The 24,849-nt window shown below is 36.1% G+C and overlaps 1 protein-coding gene across 1 annotated transcript; it reads left to right on the plus strand.

The window, feature by feature from the left end:
- Positions 1–1,990: 1,990 nt before the first annotated feature.
- Positions 1,991–24,013, plus strand: LOC108990038 (phenylalanine--tRNA ligase beta subunit, cytoplasmic-like). The gene is made up of 20 exons (XM_035694681.1): positions 1,991–2,202; positions 2,301–2,356; positions 2,476–2,576; positions 4,150–4,279; positions 4,391–4,506; positions 4,943–5,009; positions 5,719–5,760; positions 6,356–6,397; positions 6,536–6,612; positions 6,871–6,997; positions 7,080–7,247; positions 12,531–12,659; positions 12,765–12,899; positions 13,026–13,160; positions 15,301–15,375; positions 20,572–20,679; positions 22,735–22,824; positions 22,926–23,009; positions 23,399–23,489; positions 23,612–24,013. Exons 1-19 carry the CDS (start codon positions 2,145–2,147, stop codon positions 23,465–23,467), a joined length of 1,809 nt encoding a protein of 602 aa, XP_035550574.1. The 5' UTR covers positions 1,991–2,144; the 3' UTR covers positions 23,468–23,489; positions 23,612–24,013.
- Positions 24,014–24,849: the final 836 nt, after the last annotated feature.

A 24,849-nucleotide genomic window follows, 5' to 3' on the forward strand; every position in this document is an offset into this window, starting at 1 on the left:
AGGTTCTCAAAATTCTATTTCTGTTTTTCTTACTTCCGAATTCTTGTAGAATCCTCAAGATGAGCAAGAAAAAAGGAAAAGAAAAACAGACTGCTCCTCCCCCACCCATTTCTGATAAGAAGACTATCAAGAATGAGATTATTTCAACCCATACTTCAAACAGTTTGCAAATTGCCAATAAGTTTACCCCTGTTGGTAAAATAATCCAGCCACCCACTTTTGCTTCAACACTTGCTGCTAGTTTTGACCCCTATGCCAAGATAATTACGTCAAAAACTACTCTTGCTTCTACCACTCAGTATTTCCTCCCAAAAGGAAAAGTTGAGTACATTAAAAAAGCATACCCACTCACTTATTTTACATTGAGCCGAATAGATCTGCTCAAACAGATTTATTCAAAATTGATTCCCTTCCTTCTCTTCTTCTTCAGTCTCCCTCTCTTTCCGCTGTTCTTTAAAAATATTATTATAGTATATAATACTATAGTGATAATATATTGTAATATATTATAATTATATTATAAACTAAAGTGATATATTATATTATAGACTATAGTGATATATTATAATATATAATATAGTAATATATTATAGTATATTATAATATATAGTATTAGTATAACTATTAAGATAATAGACAATAGTGATATAAGATTTTAAAATTTAATACTATATTAATTAGTAATTTATCATATAATACATAACTAGTTTATATATAATTATATATTATATGTAAAAATTATATACAATATAAAAAATTATAATATATATATATATGAACCGGTCTGGTTTGGTCTGGTTCGGTTTTAAAAAAAGAAAAACTAAAATCAGACCGATTTTGACTAGTTTTAAGAAAAACAAAACGCTACCGAATTGAACCAAACTCGATACCGGACCCAACCCACCGGTTTGGTCCGGTTTACCTTTTTTTATACTCCTAGTAGTGTGCCCATAATGTAGCCGATTTAGTCTAGTTCCTTCTATCATGCTTTGTATTATTTTGCATAGAGACTGATGCTTCTCTAATATGAGATTTGTAACACACCTAATTGAATATATGGAAATCACAAGAAATATGCTCTCTTCGACGGGGAATGCCTCCACAAGAAAAGAAAAACATGTTGATGGAAAAAGGAAAATTTGCTATAACATTCTCAGTAGTTTCTAGCCTTTCGATAGTACACATATATTGTCATATGCACTGCCATTTTCTATTGTCATGCACTACCATTTCCTTCCTAAGGCCATGAACTGGACTAAAGGGATGCTTAAGAATGAGATGAGATTAGAATTTTTTGAATAGTATTAAAATGATTTGTGAATAATAATGAAAAAGTTTGAGTCAAGTATTTGGGTTCTGCTAATGTATCGCCTAGATTTGACCGCTGGGCTTGCACACCAGTACAAGTTTGATATTTATTTTCTTTTCTTTTCTTTTTCACATTTTTTAAACATCTTTAAATATTTTTAAAAAATAAAAAAATACATCAATACTCTAAAAATCACTTCCTTACCCATTAAACAAAAAATTAAAAAAAAATGCTTGAGCGGTCAAAATGAGGGGGCAAACTCATGGTACTATCATTTTCTTAAGAATTTTTTAGATTTTGGGAAAGAAGAGAGAAAATTGAATAAAAAATATTATAAAGTTAAAATATTATTATAATATAATTTTTTTTTGAGATTTGAAAAAGTCAAATTTTTTTTTTAAAAGTTTGGAAAAGTTACTATTATTAGTTTGAAAAAATTATAATGATTAATTTAAAATTATTTATATTTGAATTATATTTGAGAAGTGAATGAGATGAGATGATTACTGAACATTCCTGAGACAACAAACAAAGAACATAACATGCTGTGGCCATGGGCTTAAATACAATGACGGAAATAATATCAAGACTGATAGATTGGGCTAGACTACAATGTGGCCCGACCCATTAATCAGACTAATACCTGGGGCCATTAACAGCTTACCCACAATCAAGTACAGTAGTAAACTAGTTGAACCCCACGTGACGTCTTCTCGAGTCAACCCCTTCACCCGAGCCTTCTCTTCCTATTCTCAGTAAACTGGTTCAAACCCTATGATGCGCCGCCTGTGACACATCATTTTCAATTGCAGACTATTTTCCTGAATTATCAACCATGCCTACTATCAGCGTGGGAAGGGATCGACTGTACGCAGCCCTCGGAAAAACTTACAGTGAGATTGATAATTTTCTTATATGTATTTCCATGCATTTTCCTCTTTTCGAAGAAAATTTGATGAAATGGTTTTGTTTTTCTTTTGGAATATCACAGCGCAGGAAGAGTTCGAAGACCTTTGCTTCAGGTTCGGTATCGAGCTCGACGACGTCGTAAGCATTTAGTGCACTCTGTCCTCTTCTTTCTCTCTATTTTTATTCTTGTTGTTAATATTAATGATTTTGAGATTATGGTACTTTTATTGAGAATATATTTCTTTTGGTTGTCCCAGACTACCGAGAAAGCGATTATTAGAAAGGAAAAGCATTTGGAAGAGGAGGATGCTGGCGAAGATGAAGAAGTTATCTACAAGATTGAGATCCCTGCCAATAGGTATTTTACTATTTCATATACAAAATGTCGTCGATTTTTTTGTAAGTGTTTTTTATTGGCACCGGGTGTCCAAACAAGCCCGACTAATTTCGGGACTTAAAATCCCCCTTAGATCCCACTATTTTTACTTATAAAAAGAAAGTAGAAGTTTTAATTGATATCAGAGATTTCTATTTACTTATTATTAAGTATAGGCTTATTAGAATATTAAATTTTCAAAAGTAGCTGTAGAGTTGCTACAGAGTTTATCTTTATATTTGCTCAATTTGACTGGTTTACTTGTCGGATTGGTTTTTCCGCTTATGTGCTACAAGTTTTTTTTTCTCATTAAATACTTTTTTGGCTTTGCTTATTATAATCTAGTCGACTTATATTGGGTTCACGGGTTACATTACAGCTTTGCTTATTATACCTCCATGCTTCTGGTGAAAACTCGAAAGCCTTCGATTCCACCCAAAAGCGCACAAACTGATTCATAATAATCTGTGATCTAAAATAAGAAAAAATGGGAATGAAACAGAGAACCATTTCCGGAAATCATCACTGGAAATAGCCATCAGTGCACTCATTCCATAAGAGAGAAACGCAGCAATATTTTTTCCAACTGTAGCAAACTCGAAACTCCCTGATGTGAGGATCAAGAATTTCACATCCCTCTTGTTTCCAAATACAACTGTAGTGAGTGTCCTATATAAAAAAAAAAAGCCTAAAATAGAAAAGCAAAATAAATGCAAACAAAAATCCAAAAACTAGGTTGGCAAACCAAGTGCAAAAAAGTGATTTTTTATAAATGTAAAAATCTAGGTTGGCGTCCCAAATGCTAAAAATCCAAAACAAAGGAAAGTTTTGTAGTGCCTTTTTACTTCATATAATTGAAATGATTTTAGGATTTAAATGTTTTGCTTTTTGTGAAAAAAATTTGAGAAGGGAAGATTTAGGATTTTATGTGCCTTCTTACTTCATATAATTTCAAATGATTTTTAGGTTTAGATGATTTAAATTTTTATTATTTTTGTATCTTGAATTTTTAATTCCTTTGTGTTTTTAAAAATTGGTTATTTTAAATGTGTTTTGTAGTTTCTTTTGTACTTCATATAATTTTAGATTTTGGGATTCAAATGATTTTTTTTTTTCAAAAGCAATTTTGGTAAGAAGGATTTAATGATTTTTTTCATATTTTAAACAGTGGTTTTAATATTTTTAAATGTTTTTAGCCATGCGGCATGCCTGTTATTGGCATTATTGGATAGCATTTCCGATAGTTTATGTGACAAAAGTATGATGGAGGGACCTGATTGATATAATTGTAAAATCAATGGAGCAAGATGATAATATTGAAAACTCAGGAGCAAAAAGGTAAATGTGCAAATGTAACACCCTAATGAAAGGCCCAAACCACATGGCCTATACTCCAAAAGGACTAGTCAATGATACAATTGGAGACCCATTGGAACATTATAAAGAGCAAGAACTTCTCATTCCCTAGCAATGTGAGATCTCATACACCACATATCCTTAATTGTACTCCTTATTGCTTATAAGAAATATAATTATATTGTTTTGAGATGCACAGATACGATTTGCTTTGCTTGGAAGGAATTGCTCAGGCTCTTCGAATCTTCAATGGCCAGCAGGAGATGCCGAAATATAATGTGGCTAACATTAGTAGAGAATCAATGATTAAAATGCACGTGAAACCAGAGGTTGTTTATCCCCAAAATTCACAAATCCATGATCTATTTTTTTTTTCATAAATTCTTATTGTGACAGCTGATTTTCTTGGGGTATGAGCTCTTCCTTTTCTCCCATTGCAGACAGCTTCAATTCGTCCCTATGTTGTTTGTGCTGTTTTAAGAGGTATAACATTTGATGAAGGAAGTTATAACAGCTTTATGGATCTCCAAGAAAAGCTCCATCAAAACATTTGCCGGTAGTGAATCCTAACTCACAGCTTCATTTATAATATGTAACTTGGCATAATTATTATCTCCAAGAAAATGCTTGGACGTGTTAAAAGTTGAAGATTACTTTTTGATTGTGTTTGTCCACGAAATCTAGATAGAACAGGGTTTATTTATTATGTTTTATGTATGGTTGTTTAAATGATATGCAAATAACACAAGCATCAAAGAGTGCACAAAGTTTTGAAAAATCTTATGAGGTTATATATTAAACCTTAATTTTGACCTAAAGTATATAAAGTCTTTTTTGCTTATGTAGTTTTTAGCAGATCCCCCCATCCGCCAAAACTAGCATCAATTAGTTACATGGCCCAAAGATTTTATGTGTGGATCTTTTATCTAAAGTTTCCTTAAAGATTTTATGTAATCTATCATTTTACATGCTTGCATTTGATAATGTTTTAGCCGAAGAACCCTAGTTGCCATTGGAACTCACGACTTGGATACATTACATGGCCCTTTCACATATGAGGTAGGTTTTTCCAATATTAATTCTTCTTGTTACAGTATGCTATGTATTCCTCTTGGTGTCTTGGATAATGTTTTATGGCTGGACATCTTTGGAATGAAGGGACAAGTTTATGCCCTAGGTCAAAGGCTTTCGGAGACCTATCACCCCTTTGGCCCGTCCATACGTATAATCTGCTTGTAAACAAGACAACCATCTAATTCCAGTCTGAAGTATTCTATGTGGTCTGTACTTTTTAAGTTATTAACTCCTTGTCCTCTCCAGGTGCGCTTGCTAGAAACTCCTTACCAAGGACCTGTGCACCTCTAGGATTAGTTGGGATTTTGTTCTCGGACATCTGGTGCCAATAAGAAAACACTCCTTATTCTAGATGGTTAGATTAATTTGTTATTCACCTTTTTGACTTGTCCAATCCTATGTTAGGACATGCGGCTTTTATATTGTTTGTCCGATTGTTGAAGATTTTCCTCTCTTTCTCCTTTTTAAGTGTTTAGTGTGTTGAGCATATCCACGAACATGTTTGCTTTGGGAAGTTGCTTCTCTCTCATTTTTGTATGAGGTTATAAAACAATTTTACGAGGTTATTCCACATTAATTTGCTTAGTTTAAATAATACTTGAAGGTTGTGTGAACTGAAGTAAGAACATCTACTGCATCAGTAACTTACAATTTCACTCTTTTTTTTTTCTTTTAATTTTTCTTTTATTTGCAGGCTTTGCCTCCTTCAAGTATAAATTTTGTGCCACTGAAGCAGGTAACCTTCATATTTTGATTCAGTTCTTAAACACTGTCCAAATGTATTGTTACTTTATCAGAATCAGTGCTACCTGATAAAGTCATGAGAAACATATTATAAAAAATGAGCACTCAGTCTTGTGACTGAAAAGAATTACAGAATGCTTGAAGGGTCTTCTTCCCTAAAATCTCATTGAAGAAAGATGTCTTTTCCTGGGTAAAATGAAATTGTATTCATGTAGCAAGCAATAGATTTCCCTGTTGTTATTCAGAGTTTTAAACCAACCTTGTTCCCATTGGTTTATTGTACTTGATATATAAGCTATCATTTCTTCTGTTTTGGTATCCATTTCAAGGAAATTGAAGCATGTGGTTGACAACTTATAAACAAAGAGAGTTTGTGCCTCAAATGAGAGCCCTTTCTTCTTCTCTGGTTGACCAGAGAATCTTCTGATTAATCACAGAACTTCCTATATTTTTGTAGATGGCAGTGGTCTAAGAAAATTTGCCTTTGTCATGCTATATCTTCTTTTTTTGAATGGCAAAATATTGTGAAGTTGCAGTGTATAATGTTAGAACTGATTGCTTAAAGTTTTTTTTCTTTTGGAGTTTAGGTGAAGAATTTCAGAGCTGATGAGCTGATGGAGTTTTACAAAGTGAGTCTTAGATTAAGATATTGGTGATTGCACCTACATTGCTTGTGCACGATTTGTAGGAGCTTTTATATTTTACTTATTGGTTGTGGAGATATTAGAATATAATTTCTTGATCTTTGTTTAATCTTGCTGTGGCAGACAGATTTGAAACTCAAGAAATTTTTGCACATAATTGAGAGCTCACCAGTGTTCCCTGTTATATATGACAGTAACAGGTATGATGACTTTCTTGTCTTAAGTAGTTTAAGGTATCTGCTCTGAAGACATTGAGTTCCTATTGCTCTTTATACTGAGAGTACTAAAAATATAACTCTATTGTCTTTCTTGAATATTCATGGAACAAGAAAGTCTTTTAGCCTATGTACATGCTTTTAATTCCTTTATATACTGAATGCATAGTTGTAGGTATTTATATGCTCTTAATCTTTTAAAATGTGTTTTTATTCCCCCTGAAAATTCTATTGTTGATGCAGAACTATTTTATCTCTGCCCCCAATTATCAATGGTGCCCATTCAGCTATCACTCTAAAGACGAAGAATGTGTTCATTGAATGTACTGCCACTGATTTGACAAAAGCCAAGATTGTTTTGAACACAATGGTAACCTGGAAATTTTTGGCTGCTTTGGATTTTGGTAGTGTTTTAGAGTCTATGAATGAATGATTTTCTTCTATTGTCCTAGGTGACAACCTTTTCAGAACATTGTGAAAGGAAGTTTGAAATTGAGCCAGTTGAAGTGATATACTCGGATGGGAAGTCATATATTTGTCCTGATTTGTCTGTCTACAGCATGGACGTCTCTCTATCCTATATTACTGGTGCAATTGGAGTCCCCTTGGATGCTGACAAGGTATTTCAATTTCTTTACATTATATATCTATTTCTTGATTTATGAAACCTTAAATGTGCATTCATGGCAGAGGCTGTTATTGATTTATGTGTGTGTGGGAGAGCTCACAATGAAGCGGCGCTGTATTTTTTGGTATTTGAAATTTCTTTATTTGTTTGGTCTTTATGTATGGCACCAACCAGCAACATATATTTGTATATTTTTTTGTTGGTGTTTGTTTTCCACTATAGCTGGACGCAAATGAGTATCAAACATTATCTCACTTGGAAAAAGATTGACATTGAAATCTCTCCCATTACAGCATGGCAAATGCCACCAACTTATGAACCCACCTTTCTTTGATGAAGAACTCAATAACCCACCCTTAGGCATTTTACCTCATTGTTTAATCCTTTCACATTCTAAAATAGTATTTAGGCTTCATAAACAACTAAGAGAACCCCTCCCCTTCCTTCTACCCTGACTAAGAGTCATGGACCTTTAGTATCTAGTTGATAAAACAAGTTAGTTATTTTAATGCTTTAAAACCTTTTATTATCTAGATATTCAAGGGTTCGCAATGCAAGGGCCCATCTCGAGTACAGTGATTCACTACAAGGGCAGACTTGTAGGGTGGGTCCGAAAGGCCTGCCTTGGAGAGGTTCCCTGACAGTTAAAAAAAAAAAAAAAAAAAAAACAAGGGCGGACTCGCAGTGTTGGTAAAAGCATGCTTAAGCGCAAAGTATTTCACTTACCAAAAGTGAATCACATTTATAAAGGCTCACATTAAGTCTGCTTTTGGCACTCTCCTTTGTGAGCTTAAATCTCAAAAAGTGTGCTTTGTAGGTTTTTGAAAAAATATAGAATAATGGCTTTAACTTTTTCTGTTTGTTTGGACCCCTTTTTTGTGCTCAATAACTATAGAATTGCGTTTTATTGCTTATGTTAGTGCCAAAGTCAATACCTACAATATTTGTGCATTTTTGGTTATTGACTTTGGGGTTATTTTGATTCAACCATGTACTTCAATTGTGGCTATCAAATATCGTGGTTGTGTATATTTTGTAACGTAAGAGAAAATTGACTAGAATGCTATGTTTAGTAAGTTGATCACTTGAGTGTCATGTTTCACATGCTTTAACAAATTGAGTTAATAAGCTAAATATATTCCCATATTTTAATTTTTTACATATTTTATTATGCATATATTATTTTACAAAAGAGTGCTTTACTTCAATTAAGGCACAAGCTTGCACTTTTGTTGGCTACAAGCAATGTTTACGCTTATATGTGCCTGGCCCTTTCACCAATACTAAGTGAAGACAAATCTAGCATTGATACACTGCCTTTTTGAGATACCTAAAGCACTCCCAATCACGTGAGAGAAGTCACCATCCTCCCCCTTGCTTGAGCAATTTGTACCTTTTGGCCTTGCCATAGAGGAACCAAAATCTGGAAAGACGTTCTCCTTAATTGTGATCAACATCCAATTTGTTCCTTTTGGCTTTGTTGCAGCATCCAGTAACCCTAAATGGCATTGTAATACCCCAAGGGAGGCCCAAGCTACATCTGAGCCCTAATACAAAAGGACTAGTCAATGATACAATTGGAGCCCCATTGGAATCATTACAAAAAGCAATAACTTTTTTCTCTCGAGTAATATGAGATCCCACACACCACCTACATGTCAGTCAATATGGGGTATTACAATCTTTAACCTCACCCTTAAATTATCGACGTCCTCATCGGGTTATTCTAACATAGGTGACACTGTTCAAGTCTCACATTTCTGGTTGGGATAGGTTTTGATATTATTTGTAAAGCCTCAAGGGAGGCCCAAGTCACATCTAGACCCTATTCCAAAATGATTAGTTATAGTACAATTGGAGCTTTATTGGAATTATCCTCTGGCTTTGCTTTCCCCCTAACCAAACAGTGTGACTTGTGCGCCCTCTCATCTTCTTCAGAACCTTTTCTGTGACAGCCCCAACCCCGCTTGAGATTTGGCGGTAATTGTAGTGTCGGGACATACAATACGAGGTTACATATCCCACATGACAGTTAACATGCAATGCACATAGCATGTTTCTAACAGTAGGGTTCCAGAACTATGACCCTACAAGTTCTATTAATCCCAAAATAAAAATACAAATGGCATTGGTTTGAGCAATAGATCATGGTACCGAAACAAGTTCTATTAATCCCAAAATGAGTAGTTTAATCATCTATACAAAAGTAGGGTCCCAGAACTATTACCCTTCATGACCATCAAAACATTGTTTTTGTCAGCAAGTACAAATCATTTTCCTATCTTTCGAATGTCCTCAAATAACTTCAAAACATCACATATGAACTTTTCGGCTGCCTCGAGCCAACTCTCGATTGAAGGACTATTAGGGGCTCTTCGCGCTTGCGCTTCCCCATTCTACTCTCTATCCTCAAGTCTTGTCACAACCTCTACCATTCCGAGGGGAATGGTAATAGAAACTACCACAGCGAGATTTCAAGAACTTTAAGTAAGTTATGCCAAAAACATACACAGATAAGATAAATATGCATAGGGTAAACATGAACATGGATGCATGAGCATGATCGTGCAATTTCATTATTGTATTTCCAAAAACATTGAACTTGTAACAATATAAAAATTTACAATTTCATATCAATCACATAAGTTCTTATTCAATGTAAACAATGTATGGATACCTCACGGTTACCCATATGAACCGTGTGCACTTGCTAGTTACCCCACCACATCTCAGACCCTTCAACCAGCTGTGGATGCGTCATAACAGAGACACCCAGGCAGATTGAGACAGATTCACCAAAAGCTTACAATTGATATGGCTGCTCGCAACTCATTCACTGTATTTAGAGTGTGTTGCACCTACTAACGTTAGGTGCTACTACTTTGTTCCGGAATTTTTTAAAAAAGATCCCATTCAAAATCCATTTGACTATACTTCGTCAACCCAAAGGTTATCACACTAATTTAGTCACTCTTGAGTGGAAATGGGAGTTCCACTAGGATATTTCCCCATTCTAGCATTGGGGTTGTATTAAAACTAAACTCAACCCGAAAACTTGCATGGCATGTGAAGTACGTGTATCATAACAGCATGGCAAGGAAAACATATCACATAAACATGACTTATTCATTCGGGAATAATGTATGAGCACGACATATGATGATTCATCAAAGCACTTAATAAAGAAATGCAATAGCCGAACATGTTACTTAAGCATGAATGCAATCAAACACAAGAATTGGACATAGCATAACAATCAAGCTTAAACATACTTTAATATGACAAGAAAGCGAACATGCTATGTAACATTTAAGGACTTACCAATCAAAAATCGACACAAGCAATACATATGCAAAGTTTACACAAAAACATGATTACATTATCCAAGGGTAAGTTAAAGGCTAACTTACAAATCTCCGAATTTAATTAAGAATGCCAACGAACAAGCAAGCTGAAAATATATACGTTCTAAGCATTAGAACTCGAAAGAGATTTCCAAACCTATACACTAACCCGTGCATTTAGATGATTAAAAACTTCCTTCCTAGCAACTCTCAACCCTAATCGGCTTTAGGAGTCATCCAACCTTCCAATTTCCTCGTTTATTCTTACTTCTTTGGCTCACACATATACACACACAGCAAAAGGCCCTAGTGAGGCTGATTGACAATAAATTTATCACCAAGCTTCACCTTCACATGGACCAAACCCTAGTAGGCCGCATGTGTGACATGTAACTCGTGGGTATTTGGAAAACCCTAATGATGGTCGACTAGCACACACTCGCTCAAAGGGTTTTTCTCCAACCATTTCACCATCTAGCATTCGTTTTTAGGAAAACCCTAGAGATAAGACCACACTCAAACCGATTCAAGCATGGCCTAGCTCATCATGGTCAAGGTCATACTCTTCTTCTCTTCCTTTGTGCTTCTTACAACACACTAAAACACCCCTTTCCCTCACAAGCCGAGACCTCTAAGTTCCACCCTTAGCATTTTCGTGATATGAACTAGAGAGTATGGTTGGGGTTTTTGCTTACCTAGCTAAAGCTTCCTCGGGTGTTGGCTGAATCCCTCACGTAGAAGTGCATGAATGGTGTTTGGTTGAGAGGGAAAATGGTGGAGATTTTTCTAGAGGTGGGTGAGAAAGAGAGGAGAGAATGAGGGAAAATCTGATGGAGGACAAAATGATTTTTCGGCTCTCCCTCTAGGATGTAAATTGCGGACCATTAATGGCTAGGGTTTAAATACCCTTTGTGATTTCCCATGCTTCTCTCTCCTATCATTGCTTTTTTCTTCATAATACTAAAATCGACAGACAAATCTCACGCATGGACGCCAAGTGGTGCCCCTTTCTTGCCCTAGCCGAGATCCCCCTTCTTCCCTTTTCCACCATGATTCCTCTTCTCGGTACTTACCAAAATCTTCCTTGCATGGGTGCCAAATGACCCCTTCTTACAACCACCGAAAATCACTCTCTCCTGCATCATTGTTCCTCAAAAGTCTAAGAGACACCCATTGCATGAATGCCAAGTAGCATAGCTGAATCTTCTCAGCATCAATCCTTTCTTGGAAACCTATGGGACACACACGCATGGATGCCAAGTGGCACCCTCTTGTCATGTCCAAGTATCACACTCTCTCCCCCATCATTGTTCCTCTCGAAAACCCAAGAGACGCTCATGCATGGATGCCAAGTGGCATCCTACATCCTCTTGCCAAAGCCGAAAAATCTCCCTTTCTCCCTCATCATTGAGCACCTCGGAAATCTAAGGAGTTTCCTATGCATGGGTGCCATGTGTCGTTTCTCCTTGGCCAACCCAAGCACTCTTCTTTCTTCATCTCATGATTGTTTTCTAGAAATCCTAAAAAACATCTTGCATGCATGAATGCAAGTGTCTCCCTTATGTTAATGGCCGAAAATTACATGGGCTTAAAGCCTAAATGGGCTTGGGCTACCTACTCCAAGATGTAAGGAAATAAACTTCTTAAAAAGAAAATTTTGACTGTATGGGCCCTAGGTCCACTGATTCTATAATTACTCAGGCCCAATAGAGACAGCATGACAACCAAATCCTAGCTTTAAGTTGGGGTGTCACACTTTCCTTATTAATTGCTCCTGTAAAACCTAGCATTAAATTAGCAATCTGAGTAGTAGCTGTCATGTTATGATGTGTATACTTTATATTTCTATATGTTCAGTGGAAGTAACTACTCGTATGCAATGGCTTAGCTTGTTTTTGCTCCGTCTCCTCACTGTCTTTCCTATCATGCAGGTCACTAGTTTGTTAAATCGGATGCAATTGAGTGCTGTGCAGTCTGTATCAGGTGATAATAGCTCTGATATTACTGTATCTGTACCCCCAACTAGAAGTGATGTTCTCCATCCATGTGATGTTATGGAGGTATTAATAGTAGTTAAACCTGGTCATATAACTAATGCATCTTTTCTGCACCAAACATGTTTGTACTTGTATTTGTATTGACATGACATGTTTTCCATTGCTAAGGATGTTGCAATTGCTTATGGCTACAATAATATTAAGGATATTGCGATTGCTAAGGGTTACAATATTTCAAAGGGTAGGGCTGTGTCTTTGAGGCCACTGCCCCTGGAAGAGTTCAGTCATCTTGTCAGATTGGAGGTACAGAGCCGATAAGATACAAATAAGATTGCAGCTTTTTCTTGATTAGTGATACCATTCCTTGTGTACTCTTATTTTATTGCATTCTATTTGTTTAACATTTTTTTGGTTTGATTTTCCTATTAGATGGCAATGTGTGGGTTTACCGAGGTCTTGTCATTTATTTTGTGCTCACACAATGATAATTTTGCAATGTTAAATCATGAAGATGACGGTTCCACTGCGGTGATTATTGAAAATCCTCGTTCTTCTGAAAATGAGGTTTGTATTCTCAATCTTATGTGCTTAATTATACTCTGATAATGTGCATTTTGCTAGTATAATTTTTGGAAGGGTATGATTGCTGTAACTTCTACTGATATGATATCCTTTAATTGTCTCTTTACACAGTTTAGGTACATTCTTTTTTGAAAAGTCTTCTTTTGCTGTCCTTACCCTTTGCTATTTTTATTCTCTCTTTTGTTTCAAATCAATAAGGAGACGTTTGGATTCGAAGATGACTTGAGATGACTTGAGATGAGTTGAGATTGATTGTGAATAGTAATGAGATGAGTTGTGAATAGTAGTGAGATTTGTGAGTTAAAGTTGTTGAATAGTAATAAATAGTAGTGAGATGAGTTGAGATGAGCTGAGATGATCTGCGAATCCAAACGTCTCCTAATTGTTTTGAACAAAATCAAGACTTTATGCATATCATGAACTCCTTCATTTCTTTAGAAGGCAGTTATACCTTTTTTAAGTCATTTGCCTCCGCATTCTCCTTCTGTTTGATACCCTTTTTTACACTAGTTGTCTTGTGTGGATTAAAGATTTTCTTCAAAACTTCTAAAATCTTATTGAGAAATTGATTTATTTTGGGTTTTGTAAAAGTTGTGGTGGAACCTGTAGAAAAAAATGTTTGGATTGAGGAATTTCTTGAGATATATATATTTTTTCTACATTTTGAAAAAAGTGGTGTCCACTGAATAGATGCTTGCTGAGAAAATCTTCCAAGGTTTTTGGCTGGGTTTTGTTTTGTTGTGTTCTTTTTGGTGGCGTCCACTTTGAGCCACTTCATCTTATTACTTGATAAAAAAAAGGTTAATGCAAGGCAAAGGATTAAATGAAAAAAAGTTTGGTTGTATGGATGTAAAGAAAAAAAGTTCTGTTAATGTAAAAGACATTTGTAGATTTGCTAGCTGGTTAGGTCTCCCTTTTCAGTTCCACATCTGACCTCCGGTAATATGTATTATTAATGCACAAAGCTCATATAAGATTGGTACTATTACTGTTATTTATTTATATACTTATATCTAGGGTGATATTTTTTCACCTTTACATCATTAACAATTTTTTATGGGATCCATATTTTGTCAAACTCACTGTTGTGAACATTCCGTGCTAAGATTTGTTCCATATCAACAAGGTCACTGGGGTTGGTAGCCAACCCTTGCACACAACTCTCCAAATTATATTTTTATTGGCATTTATTTGAAAACATGTTTATGTGTTGCATATCTATCCACGCCCAATAAATATGAGATTAGGATGAATCACTGCATGATATGCATGCCAAACACAAGTCAAAGCTAAACCGGAAGTTGTATCTGACAACTTAGTAATGAATTGTCTATAACCAGAATTGTGTGGATTGTTTAACAAGATTTTCTGTATCTCAATTTTAAGTTGCTATTGAAGTGGCTCTCCTGATTTGGACTTCCATTTTGTCATTAAGGTGCATGCATTTTTAGCTTTAACCAAATTAACTACTGGATTGTAATGTGTGTCTATGCTCAATAATTAATCGGGAAAGATGCACAAATGCCCTCAAACTACCATTGTGTTTGCAATTACCCCCAAAAATATTTATTTTGGCTATCACCTCCTCAAACTACTCAATTTTCCATGTACCCCCCATAAGAACTTTGACATAAATACCCTTAGTAAAAAGTTAAAGAAATCTAAAAATCCAATATAAAATAATTATAGCAAAGTAAAAATAAAAATGTAAAATTTAATTTTTTTAAAAAATTTTGAAAAATCATATTAAAACGTAAAAAATGAAAATCATTTTCAAAATAAAGTTTTGAACTTTAATATTTTAAATCTTTATGAAAATTTTAATTTTTTAATTTAATATGGGATTTTCAGTTTTTAGAATTTTTGGGTGTAATTTTGTCCTTTTAAGTGGAAAGTAAGTACATTGTAATTAGTTATTAGTTTGGGGGTGATTGCAAATTGGGTGGTATTTAAGGGGGTTTGTGTGTTTTCCTACTAATTAGTATATTGTTACCAACAACACTAAACTCTAGGTTTGCTTCTTAGTTTACTTGGTTTTCACTGTCAGTTATTTCTTTTATCTTCGTTTTTTTTCTCCACTTTCTTTATTGATTTGAAGTTTGACACATTGCTTCATTTACAGACTGCTCGTACCAGTCTTATGTCTGGTCTATTGAAAACTGTTGGACAGAACAAAGCCCATCCAAAGCCCATAAAGGTACATTGTAGTTTCTCAATAGGCCATTGATTTTTCCGTGGGTGAGTCTGACTGTGCCCATGTTATTAGGTAGTTAAATTTAGTTTGTATTATGTTAGCCGAGTTGTGAGCATGGAGATTTAATAATTTCTGAATTGTGCATTGCATTCAATTTAGTTGGTCCATTATTCTTAGTTCTAGTTCTCTCTTTATGGAATCTTATGTTGTTTCATTGTCATTAATAAATAAAACATTCGTAGATATAAAATTTACAATCTTTTGTGTAATTTTTCTGTTCATGTAGTCATGCTGTTTAATCATATCATAAATAAATATGAAAATTTTAGAAGTATTCAATTAAATATACCATCGTTATATGTAATCTTCATATGCTAATAGACAGCTCTAGCATTTCTTAAAAGCCATGCAAGTGAGTTGCTTATAGCAATAATTGTTGAATGTAGGGATATTAAAATGATTCTTGTTATTTTGTTATCTCGGGCTTCTACGATATTTGTGAAGGCAAAACCCACTCAATCCAAAAGTGCCAAATATCGTGCCCATAAGTCCTCAGCCAACCTGCAATTACTAGAAGATGATCAACGCTTGCATCATCCTGTTTGCACAAACATCACCACTCCATTACTTTGATATGCCTCTTTTGTCAAATTACCTAGTATTAAGATCTTTACCAAGACGTCCATCCAAACAAAACCTTGGAATGTGGAGAATCGTCATCTCATTGAGTCATGGGGAGGGTGGTGTTCTAATGGGGTGAGTGGACCTTATGGAGTGGGGCTATGGAAGCATACAAGAAGAGGTTGGGACACATGCAACAAATACTCACTTTACTATGGGCAATGGATTGAAGGTCAAATTTTGGCATGATGCAATAGGGCACTCAAGGAAGTTTATCCACAAGTTCATAGCTTAGCAAGAATGAAAGAAGCCTTGATTGCGGATCTATTTATCATCTCCAATGGTCTTCCCCAATGGAATGTTACATTCCTTCGAGATGCACAAGATGGGGAAATTGAAGTTTTTTTTGGCATTATTTGACCATGTTTAGCCCTCCCGATTGTCGGGGGGAGGTGAAGAAGATATTTTGGTGCTGCTCTTAAGAAAGGGATATTCACATTCCAATCCTTCTACCACACCATGACCGCGCACAACACAAATTCATTTCCATGGAAGAGCATTTTGAAGACAAAGGCACCTCTAAAGGCATCATTTTTTGTATGAACGGCTTTGTTGGGGAAGATTTTCACTCTAGACAACTTGCAGAAACGTAGAATCAAAGTCATGACTTCAAACGTAGTATCAAAGTCATCATTTCCACTCACTTAAAATCATGACATCTCATAAATATTTTGATGCATAATTCTTTACGTAAAATTTTAGATTTTCATGGTACATAGAAGGGGCTTCCAACAAAGGGCGTACATGCATAATACTTTTATAAAAGACATGCCGTTTACCGTACATACGTGTAAGGGTATGATCATACTACTTACCTCAAAACGTCATTCCAATATTTTCAGGACGAAGCTGATTACCTATAAAATACATGTAAATTTTTTAATGTCACATACTTTAGAATTGAAAATGTCATCGCCCCCAATACTTTGATCTCCATGTAATTATTTCTCCAAAAATTTACGATCAATACCAAGATCACAAACTCGGTAAATTTTGTAAATTTACGTGCACGTATTATAACTCCAAACTCGATGAATAATTTGCATGACAGGCCTGTATAACAGTGACCCACGGCATGTACCCTTTCATATAACATCCTCAGTCCGTAAAGTACATAAACCTCCAATATAATTCTATATTGAGCAAGAGACGGATAGAGCGAGAAGGAGAGAAAGGAAATTAACATAGGGAGCGTTTACGTATGAAGAGAAACCGAGGGCTAATTTCTTGGAAACAGTGGTTGGGTAGTGTCGTTTTGTCTGGTCTGCATAGAGGGGCATACGACGGTGATGGGCGGCCTGGAGTAGAGCCTTTATGCTGTCTGTTTTGGTGGTTGACGCTCGTGTGTGTGTGTGTGTGTGGTGTAACATGAGAGACGATGGCAGTTGTCTGCGCAACGTGGAGGTTGGCTGGTTCTTGGTGGGTTGGTCGCTTGCGTTGTCTCCAGAGTGGGTGGCAGCTTCCGTCGTTGGCAGTAGAGGTGTAGTAGCTGGTTCGGATGCTCTGTTTTGTGGGGCTAAAATAGAGGTGTTTGGCGTCGTTTACGTGGGTTGTGGCGTGGGGAGAAGGGATGGTGGGTGGTTCCATGTGGGTGCGTGGGTCTGGTTTCCGTGGGAGGTTCACTGCGGGCAATGGATTTTTTTTCGGTGTTTGCCATGAAGGGGAGGAGACGTGAGAGAGGAATTGTTACAGGCAAAAAATGGTGGCTTCGGTTTCTCGTGCCGTTGCTGTGCAAGGGGTGACGTAGAGGGCCTGGGTTATGGACAGTAGCGGCGGTGGTTTATATAAGGGGGCAGTCTGCTGTTGGGGCTAGTGTTTTGGTCATGGCCTGGAGGAAAGAAATCGTGAAGGCTGAGTGGCTTGGGGAGGAAATCTTTTGTGGAGAGAGTTGGTATATGCAGTGCGGCAGCCCTAGGCTAGAGGAAGGAGTGCCATGTGCAAGGGGCTACGAGGTATATATAGCAGGTAAGCTTTAGGAATTTTAATGTGAAGATGACTTGTAGAATTGTAAGGCTTCGTTTGGTTACTAAACATCTCTCAACTCATCTTAACTCATTATTACAACTTTTTCAAATCTCAACATAAAATATAATAAACAATTCAACTTTTTCAAATCTCAAAATAATAATATTAAAAAATAATATTATAACAATATTTTATCAACTCAACTCAACTCAACTCAACTCAACTCACTTCAACATCCAAACACAACCTAAGAGAGTTCTATTGGAGCATGAATCCTAGTGGAAGGTGGAGATGTGCATGGCTTAGAATTATAGAGGAACTGGTATTGGCCTAATAGGTTTGGATTCATTTCATGGGCTAAACTCAATAATTTCAATTGCGTTTCTAAATATCAGCCCCTTAATTTCTTCTAAAATTTTCAACTAATCTTAATGACTTTAATATAAAATTTTGGGCCTCACTAAATCCCAAGAAATAATAACTCCCAGCTTGTCGAATATGGCCCATAAAAATATAATAACTTCAAAATCTTAATAGCCCGTAGGCTATTCCAATACGGCCCATTAAACTTATTTTAGGCCAATTAGATTTTTTCCTAATAACATTGGGTCGGGTCGTTACACCATCTACTAATACATAGTGAGATTGCCATGACTTTGAGGAATGAAGTTTTTGCTCGTTTGGGATTAGTTTTGGTGATGCTGAGAAGAGTAGGTCGATTGTAAGTGGCGATCATGGCATGACCTTCCATGATTTCCTTGTATCACTAAACTCGCACACCTAGGCGTTGTTTTTGTATATGTGTTGTATACTTTGGTTATTGCTCTTTTGAGCAATCGAACTTTGTTTACCGATCAAAAAAAAAAAAAGTGGCCTTTGAATGGAAGCCCATGTACTTTTTTGGTAGGTTAGAGCATTCTTGATCAAAGTTGCTCGCTTTGAGATGTTGTGGATTGTTCAGGGAAGGGAGGATAGTTTGCTGTGGATTCTTTTTTTTTTTTTTTTTTTTTTTTTTTAAATTTTAAAAAGTTAGGGTCACTTGTCCAAGAGTGATCCCTCCCCAATTTTATTAATAATCCTCACTTGTGGTGGAGGAAAACCGTGGTTACAAAACAAGCATCTGGGGTACAGCCAAAAACCCAGCATACCAAAAGAAACCAAAACCAGAAAAAATAAAGCAACAAGAATGACAAAACCACAAGCAAAAGACATAACAAGACTAAGTAATACGAAGCGAAGGTATCCTGAACTAGTCCATGCGAATAAGGCCATGCTGGAAATTTCAGATTCTCGGTTAGCGCCTTTTATAAGGCATTGACTTGTCATTGTGTTAATAAATTTCCTTGGAAGTGCATTTGGAGATCTAAGGTGCCTAGTGGGTCATTTTTCTGCTGGTTGGCTTCCCTTGGAAAAATTTTGACCACGAATAATTTGAGAAAGCGTGGACTTATCGTTGTGGATTGGTGCTACATGTTCAAGAAAGATGGTGAATCTGTTGACCATTTATTTCTTCATTGCGAGGTGGCTAAGACATTTTGGGATGAGATTTTTGGTAGGACGGGTATTGCTTGGGTTAAGCGGGTGGTGGATCTCTTAGTTTGTTGGCAAGGTTTTAAGGGGAGTCATTGTATTTTTGCTATTTGGAGGATGATCTCCTTATGCTTGATGTGGTGTTTATGGTTGGAAAGAAATGGGTTGTGCTTTGAATATCGAGAACGTTCAATGGGAGAACTTAGAGAGTTTTTCTTTAGTACTTTGTGTTTTAGGCCGAATGCTCTTGTTTTGAATGGGTACAATCTTCATGATTTGCTTTTAGCCTATTCTAGTTCCTAGCTTGTATTTAGGTGTTTTCTCTTGTATACTTCCTGTGTACTTAGGTTATGCATATTTACTTGTGAATAAAATTTTCTTATTACTTATAAAAAAAAAGAGTAATGCTAGAGAGAAGCCACTATAGCAGTGCACACTTTGCACTCACTGCGTGGCTGCTTCTAGTTAATTGTTCCCAACACTCACTTGGGGAGATGTGTGGTCTAGATGATGCCACATCATGTGTGCAAAATGGATGCTCCCAATAGTGGCTTCTATTTATATTTATTCAAAAAAAAAAAGGTAAGAGTAACTTGCTCACTTTAGTCACTCTCACCTAAGTGATGTTCCATCTATTTTATAGCACCATCCCAAATAGAGGTGCCTTCAACGGCACCCCTAGTGGGAGACTTGGATACTTCATGGGTAGATATGACACGCTACAGCCTAGGAACGTGTCAAACTGCCTACAGTATCCACTCTGATCTTGTTATGGTATTGGACATTCTTTAGCTATTATTACTGAGTCTAAGGGTGTTTTGCCCCTTAATCAAAGCATTATGTGATCTGGATGTGATTTTATTAGCTAGAACTTTCGATATGATTTATAAAAAGTATCTCGCTTATAGGAAAAAGTGATATCTTATTCATTATTTATATATTGGCTTAATTTTTGTATCTTCAGGCAAAGTACATTTTATCTAGTCTGTATCTAACAACAAAGTTCAACCCCCCCTTCTCTAGATTTTTGAAGTTGGCGACATAGTGCGGTTGGATGAGACTAAAGATGTAGGTGCAATAAATCGTCGCCAACTTGCTGCACTATATTGTGGTGCTGCTGCTGGATATGAGGTGCATTGATATCTTACTCAGTTTAATTATTTTTACTAATCATAGTTGTTTTGAATGGCTAATCTCAGTTTGTTTTCATTTATTGTTTGTGACTCGCATTTCTGGCAATTCAAGTTTATATATTTAGATTTTCACCGATAAAAAAAATCTGCATTTTCAAGTTGGCTTTGTCCAAACAAGAGTTGGTAACTGTGTGGGCATTGAAACTTAGTGATTGTCAAAGCAATGTTCCAACATCAAGAATTGATTAATTCACTCGAGCTAGAAAACAGTCAACTTTTAGAATAATAAAAAAACCATCATTTTTTTTTTTATATATAATAAGAAAACCATCATTTTTTTTTTATATAATAAGAAAACCTGTTTAGAACCCTGCATTTTGCCACTTGTCATTGTGAAACCCTCTGGCCATCAGTACATATCCAACTTACCCATTTTCTTTTGCTCTTCGCACTGCCCCCCCCCCCACTATTGAGAATAGTTGCAGTGCAATCTTTATGGATGGGATAGGGGAAGGATTCCATTTGATTTGGTGAATTGAAATTTGGTGTGTTCACCTTTTCATATATGTAAATTTGGGGTTGAGAAGACTGAGCGCTTCCAATGCAATGCTGGATAACTAATCGTGGCATTATGGCCATAATATAAAGTAAAATATTAATTTGATTAGTGCTGGGGTGATGATACCCGTTGGTCATTGATTCAAAAGGAACCTGATAAGTTGATCCACTTTCACGATTAGTCCAGACTGCATTCTGAGGTAGGGCATCTGCCATTTTATTTATTTAAGAGCTATTCAATAGATGGTTACAAGAAGGGGATCAGTTTTGGAGACACTTTACTAATGCAAAACGTGGGGATCCTTGGGTACAATGGAGTAAGTTTGGTGAGGTCTTATGTAGAAGTATCAGGCAGGTTGGAAAAGGTTTCCATGATTTGTCCAGTGTTTGGTAGGAGATGATGGAAGGGTGTGCTTTGTGCATCTGTGGGTCCCTAAAAGAATTCTTTTATGATTTATTTGTGACTACCAAAGATACAAGTTTCTGTATTGAGGATGCGTGGATCCATTCTTACAATATTATTTTTTTAAATGCTTTAGCATTTGGGAATTAGACTAGCGGATTCACTTTGTAGTTTGTTATATTAAATTATATTGGTTCACGAAGGGGCCGATCAATTATGTTGGAAGCTGAAACATGGGGTTAAATTTGAAGTTTTTTCTTTTTATGAGGCATTAGGAGGTGTTAATGATGCTCAAATCTCATGGAGAAGTATTTGGGATAGCAAAGTCTCTAGGAAAGAAGGTTTTTCCCTTTTGGACTGCTGCTTTAGGAGGCTTTCAAGTCTTAACTTTGGATAATAGAACCCAAACGATGTTTTGTGATGAATAGTTGGCATGTGTAAATGTAAGAGCAAGTTCGTTGATCTTCTGCTGCTTCATTACCCTTGTTAAGAGAGCCATGATCTCTTAGTGTTTCCTTCGGGCCATAGCAGATGCCTCAAGAGTGGTTGATGGGTACTGCCTAAGAAGATTGTTTGGACGGCATGAAAGCAGTTTCATTTGGAGTGCTTTTCTTCTTTGCTTTATGTGGATGGTAGGGATAGTGGAATCATTCAGCAGTTTCATTTGGAAGACAGGATGGAGAGAGGATCATAAATTTAATCGTGTCAAACTATTTACTTGAAACTTAGAATCTTTATGCTTGCACTATTTTTTCTGAGTGGTCTACTGCTTATTGTAGTGTCTGTTTCCTTGATTTTGAGATTGTGTGGATAATTTAAACCTCATTATCTAATTATTTGGGGGAATATTTGGATGCATTATGAATGTGTGGAGTCTCTCCACTTTTAATATAAGCCACCTAATTTATATGTTAATTTTTTGGATGGATAAACTCGATCTATGTAATTAAGCGTATCATTCATGTGTGTATGTAAATGTCCTCTGAATAGAATTATTATCTATAAAAATGTCTGCATAAAAAAAATGTACATTCTTGTGTTACATGTGAAGCATTTCAACAGCGTGTGTAAATTTTAACTTAAGATTTGCAGATAATTCATGGTCTGGTGGAAAGAATCATGCAAGTGATTGGGCTTGTTCCACCTAATGACAATACAACCTACTATCTAAAGCCTTCTAATGTAAGGGCTTGTCTCACCTCCTGCCCATTGCAGTTCCTCTTTTTTCTTTTTTTGTATTAGTACTTGGTGATGATGTACCTCTGTCTTGCCATCTTCTGAAGGAGCCTGAGTTTCTTCACGGTACACAAGCTAGCATCATTTATAAAGGGAAGCAAATTGGAACTTCTGGAATAGTGCACCCTGAGGTAATTATTTTTCCGTAACCTTGCTGGTTGGTGTGGAAAGCATATAACCAGATGTCAAACCTATATGTTAGAAAGAACTTGAACTAACCATTGTCTGCCCAACCCTTCCAAGCTGAGATGTTAGAAAGAACTAACTAACCATTTTCTGTTGTGGTCAGTTTATTTCTCATCAGTTTTGTGGAGATAATTAGAAACTCTTTACAGGAAGTTAATCATGTTAAATGATGCTCTGTGTCATTCTGCATTTCCGTCAAAGCATTCTTTTTTGCTACTTTAACTAATGGTTTCTGGCATTTGTTTAATTGAGTGAGAATTTGGATACAGCTTTAAACTCTTCACGGTTATTTGCAATGACAGTCAACTTATTTGAGAATATGTTGTGGCTTTAGGTCTTGAACAAGTGTGACATCCCTGATCCTTGCTCCTATTTTGAACTCAACATCCAGTGCTTTTTGTAGGATTTATTTTGTAACAGCAGAGGTAAATTTCTTGATCATTTTTTTGGGTTCGTAATAAAACTGAATATTTATCATCTCTCACTCAGTTCTTTTGTATGTTTTTAATTGTTGCTTTAATTGGTTTGTGTTATTTAATAACTACAGGAACATTGGCTTCACTTCGATTACTACATCATTTAGTGGCTCTAGTGCCAGAAATTACCATATCAAGGGCTTCCATTTGCAAAATCCTCTGGTTCTCTCCATTTTGGAACCATGTATGATGATGGTGATGGAGGAATATCATTTCAGTTGCCCAGTATTGGGGGGTGAGGGCTTTATATAAGGTGATTTAATATATTATGTGTCCATCTTCGGAACATTTGATGTGTATTGTTGCCTAACTTTTATGATTGATGGGGAAAAGATTTTGTATGCCACTTTACATTCTACCGAAGCTTCTGTTTTGCAGATTCCAGTTTGATGTCATGACCCCTTTGCCTACAGATATATCTAAAAGATTCGAAGGGGCTTTAGGGTGGATAATCAAAAGATGACCTTTTTTTTGCAATAAATTCTTACTTTCAGATATCTAAGCCCATGTAAAACGTCAGCAAGAGAATGTCATCCAATCCAGACCAACAATCTTGAGCATAATTTGATAAATCACTCGGACCGACTAAACCTGGAGCTAGGGCTGAACAATTCAACCGAGTAACCAGCCCAAATTATCGACCCTCGGGTCGGGTCGGATGACCTGTCCTAATCAGCACAACAATTTCCTGACTTTGGTCTTGGCCCTTGGGCAATGGGAAAGTGATCATGAAAGCTCATAATCATTCTTAGTCATAGCACCATAAGGGAAGCTGAAGTCCTCAACAGTAAAACATAAAATCTCAAGCATAGAGTGAAAAATTTAAAGAAAGAGGGAAGCAAACACTATTTGCCCTCATCTCTCCCTTCGCTTGTGATGGGTGGGATGTTCTTCACCGACGGTTAGAGGGAAGAGGGGCAAAGCTTTAGGTCATATTTACTCTTTTACGGGAAATTTAGGTCGGTGAACTTCTTTGTGGACCCGTGGTATTGCATAAAAAATATCCTTTTGATAGTCCTTGTCTCGCTCTTGCCTAGGGTCATGGACCCAAATTAATATTTTGGTTTTGTTGTCATTTTTAAAAAAAGTTGTGTTGTATCGGCTGTGACGAGGTTTTGATGGGCTCTCCACCAATGTTTTGAATATCGTACTGGACGTCGTACCGGTCAAGGCACTGGAACGAAATATTTCGGTACCGGTACTATTTCGGGATAGCGTTTCGGGATAACATTTCGGGATAGTCGATATATAAATAAATTATATATATAAATATATATAAAAATTATATTTCAAAATAATAGTCTATATA

Source organism: Juglans regia, chromosome 10 (assembly GCF_001411555.2).
Source record: "Juglans regia cultivar Chandler chromosome 10, Walnut 2.0, whole genome shotgun sequence".
NCBI lineage: Eukaryota > Viridiplantae > Streptophyta > Magnoliopsida > Fagales > Juglandaceae > Juglans > Juglans regia.

Bases quoted from the DNA above. Each gene is read 5' to 3' on its own strand.
- LOC108990038 (XM_035694681.1), top strand. From the start codon at position 2,145: ATGCCTACTATCAGCGTGGGAAGGGATCGACTGTACGCAGCCCTCGGA. The intron at 2,357-2,475 runs GTAAGCATTTAG...TGGTTGTCCCAG, and splicing joins GTATCGAGCTCGACGACGTC to ACTACCGAGAAAGCGATTAT. The intron at 23,010-23,398 runs GTAATTATTTTT...TTGTGGCTTTAG, and splicing joins CTGGAATAGTGCACCCTGAG to GTCTTGAACAAGTGTGACAT.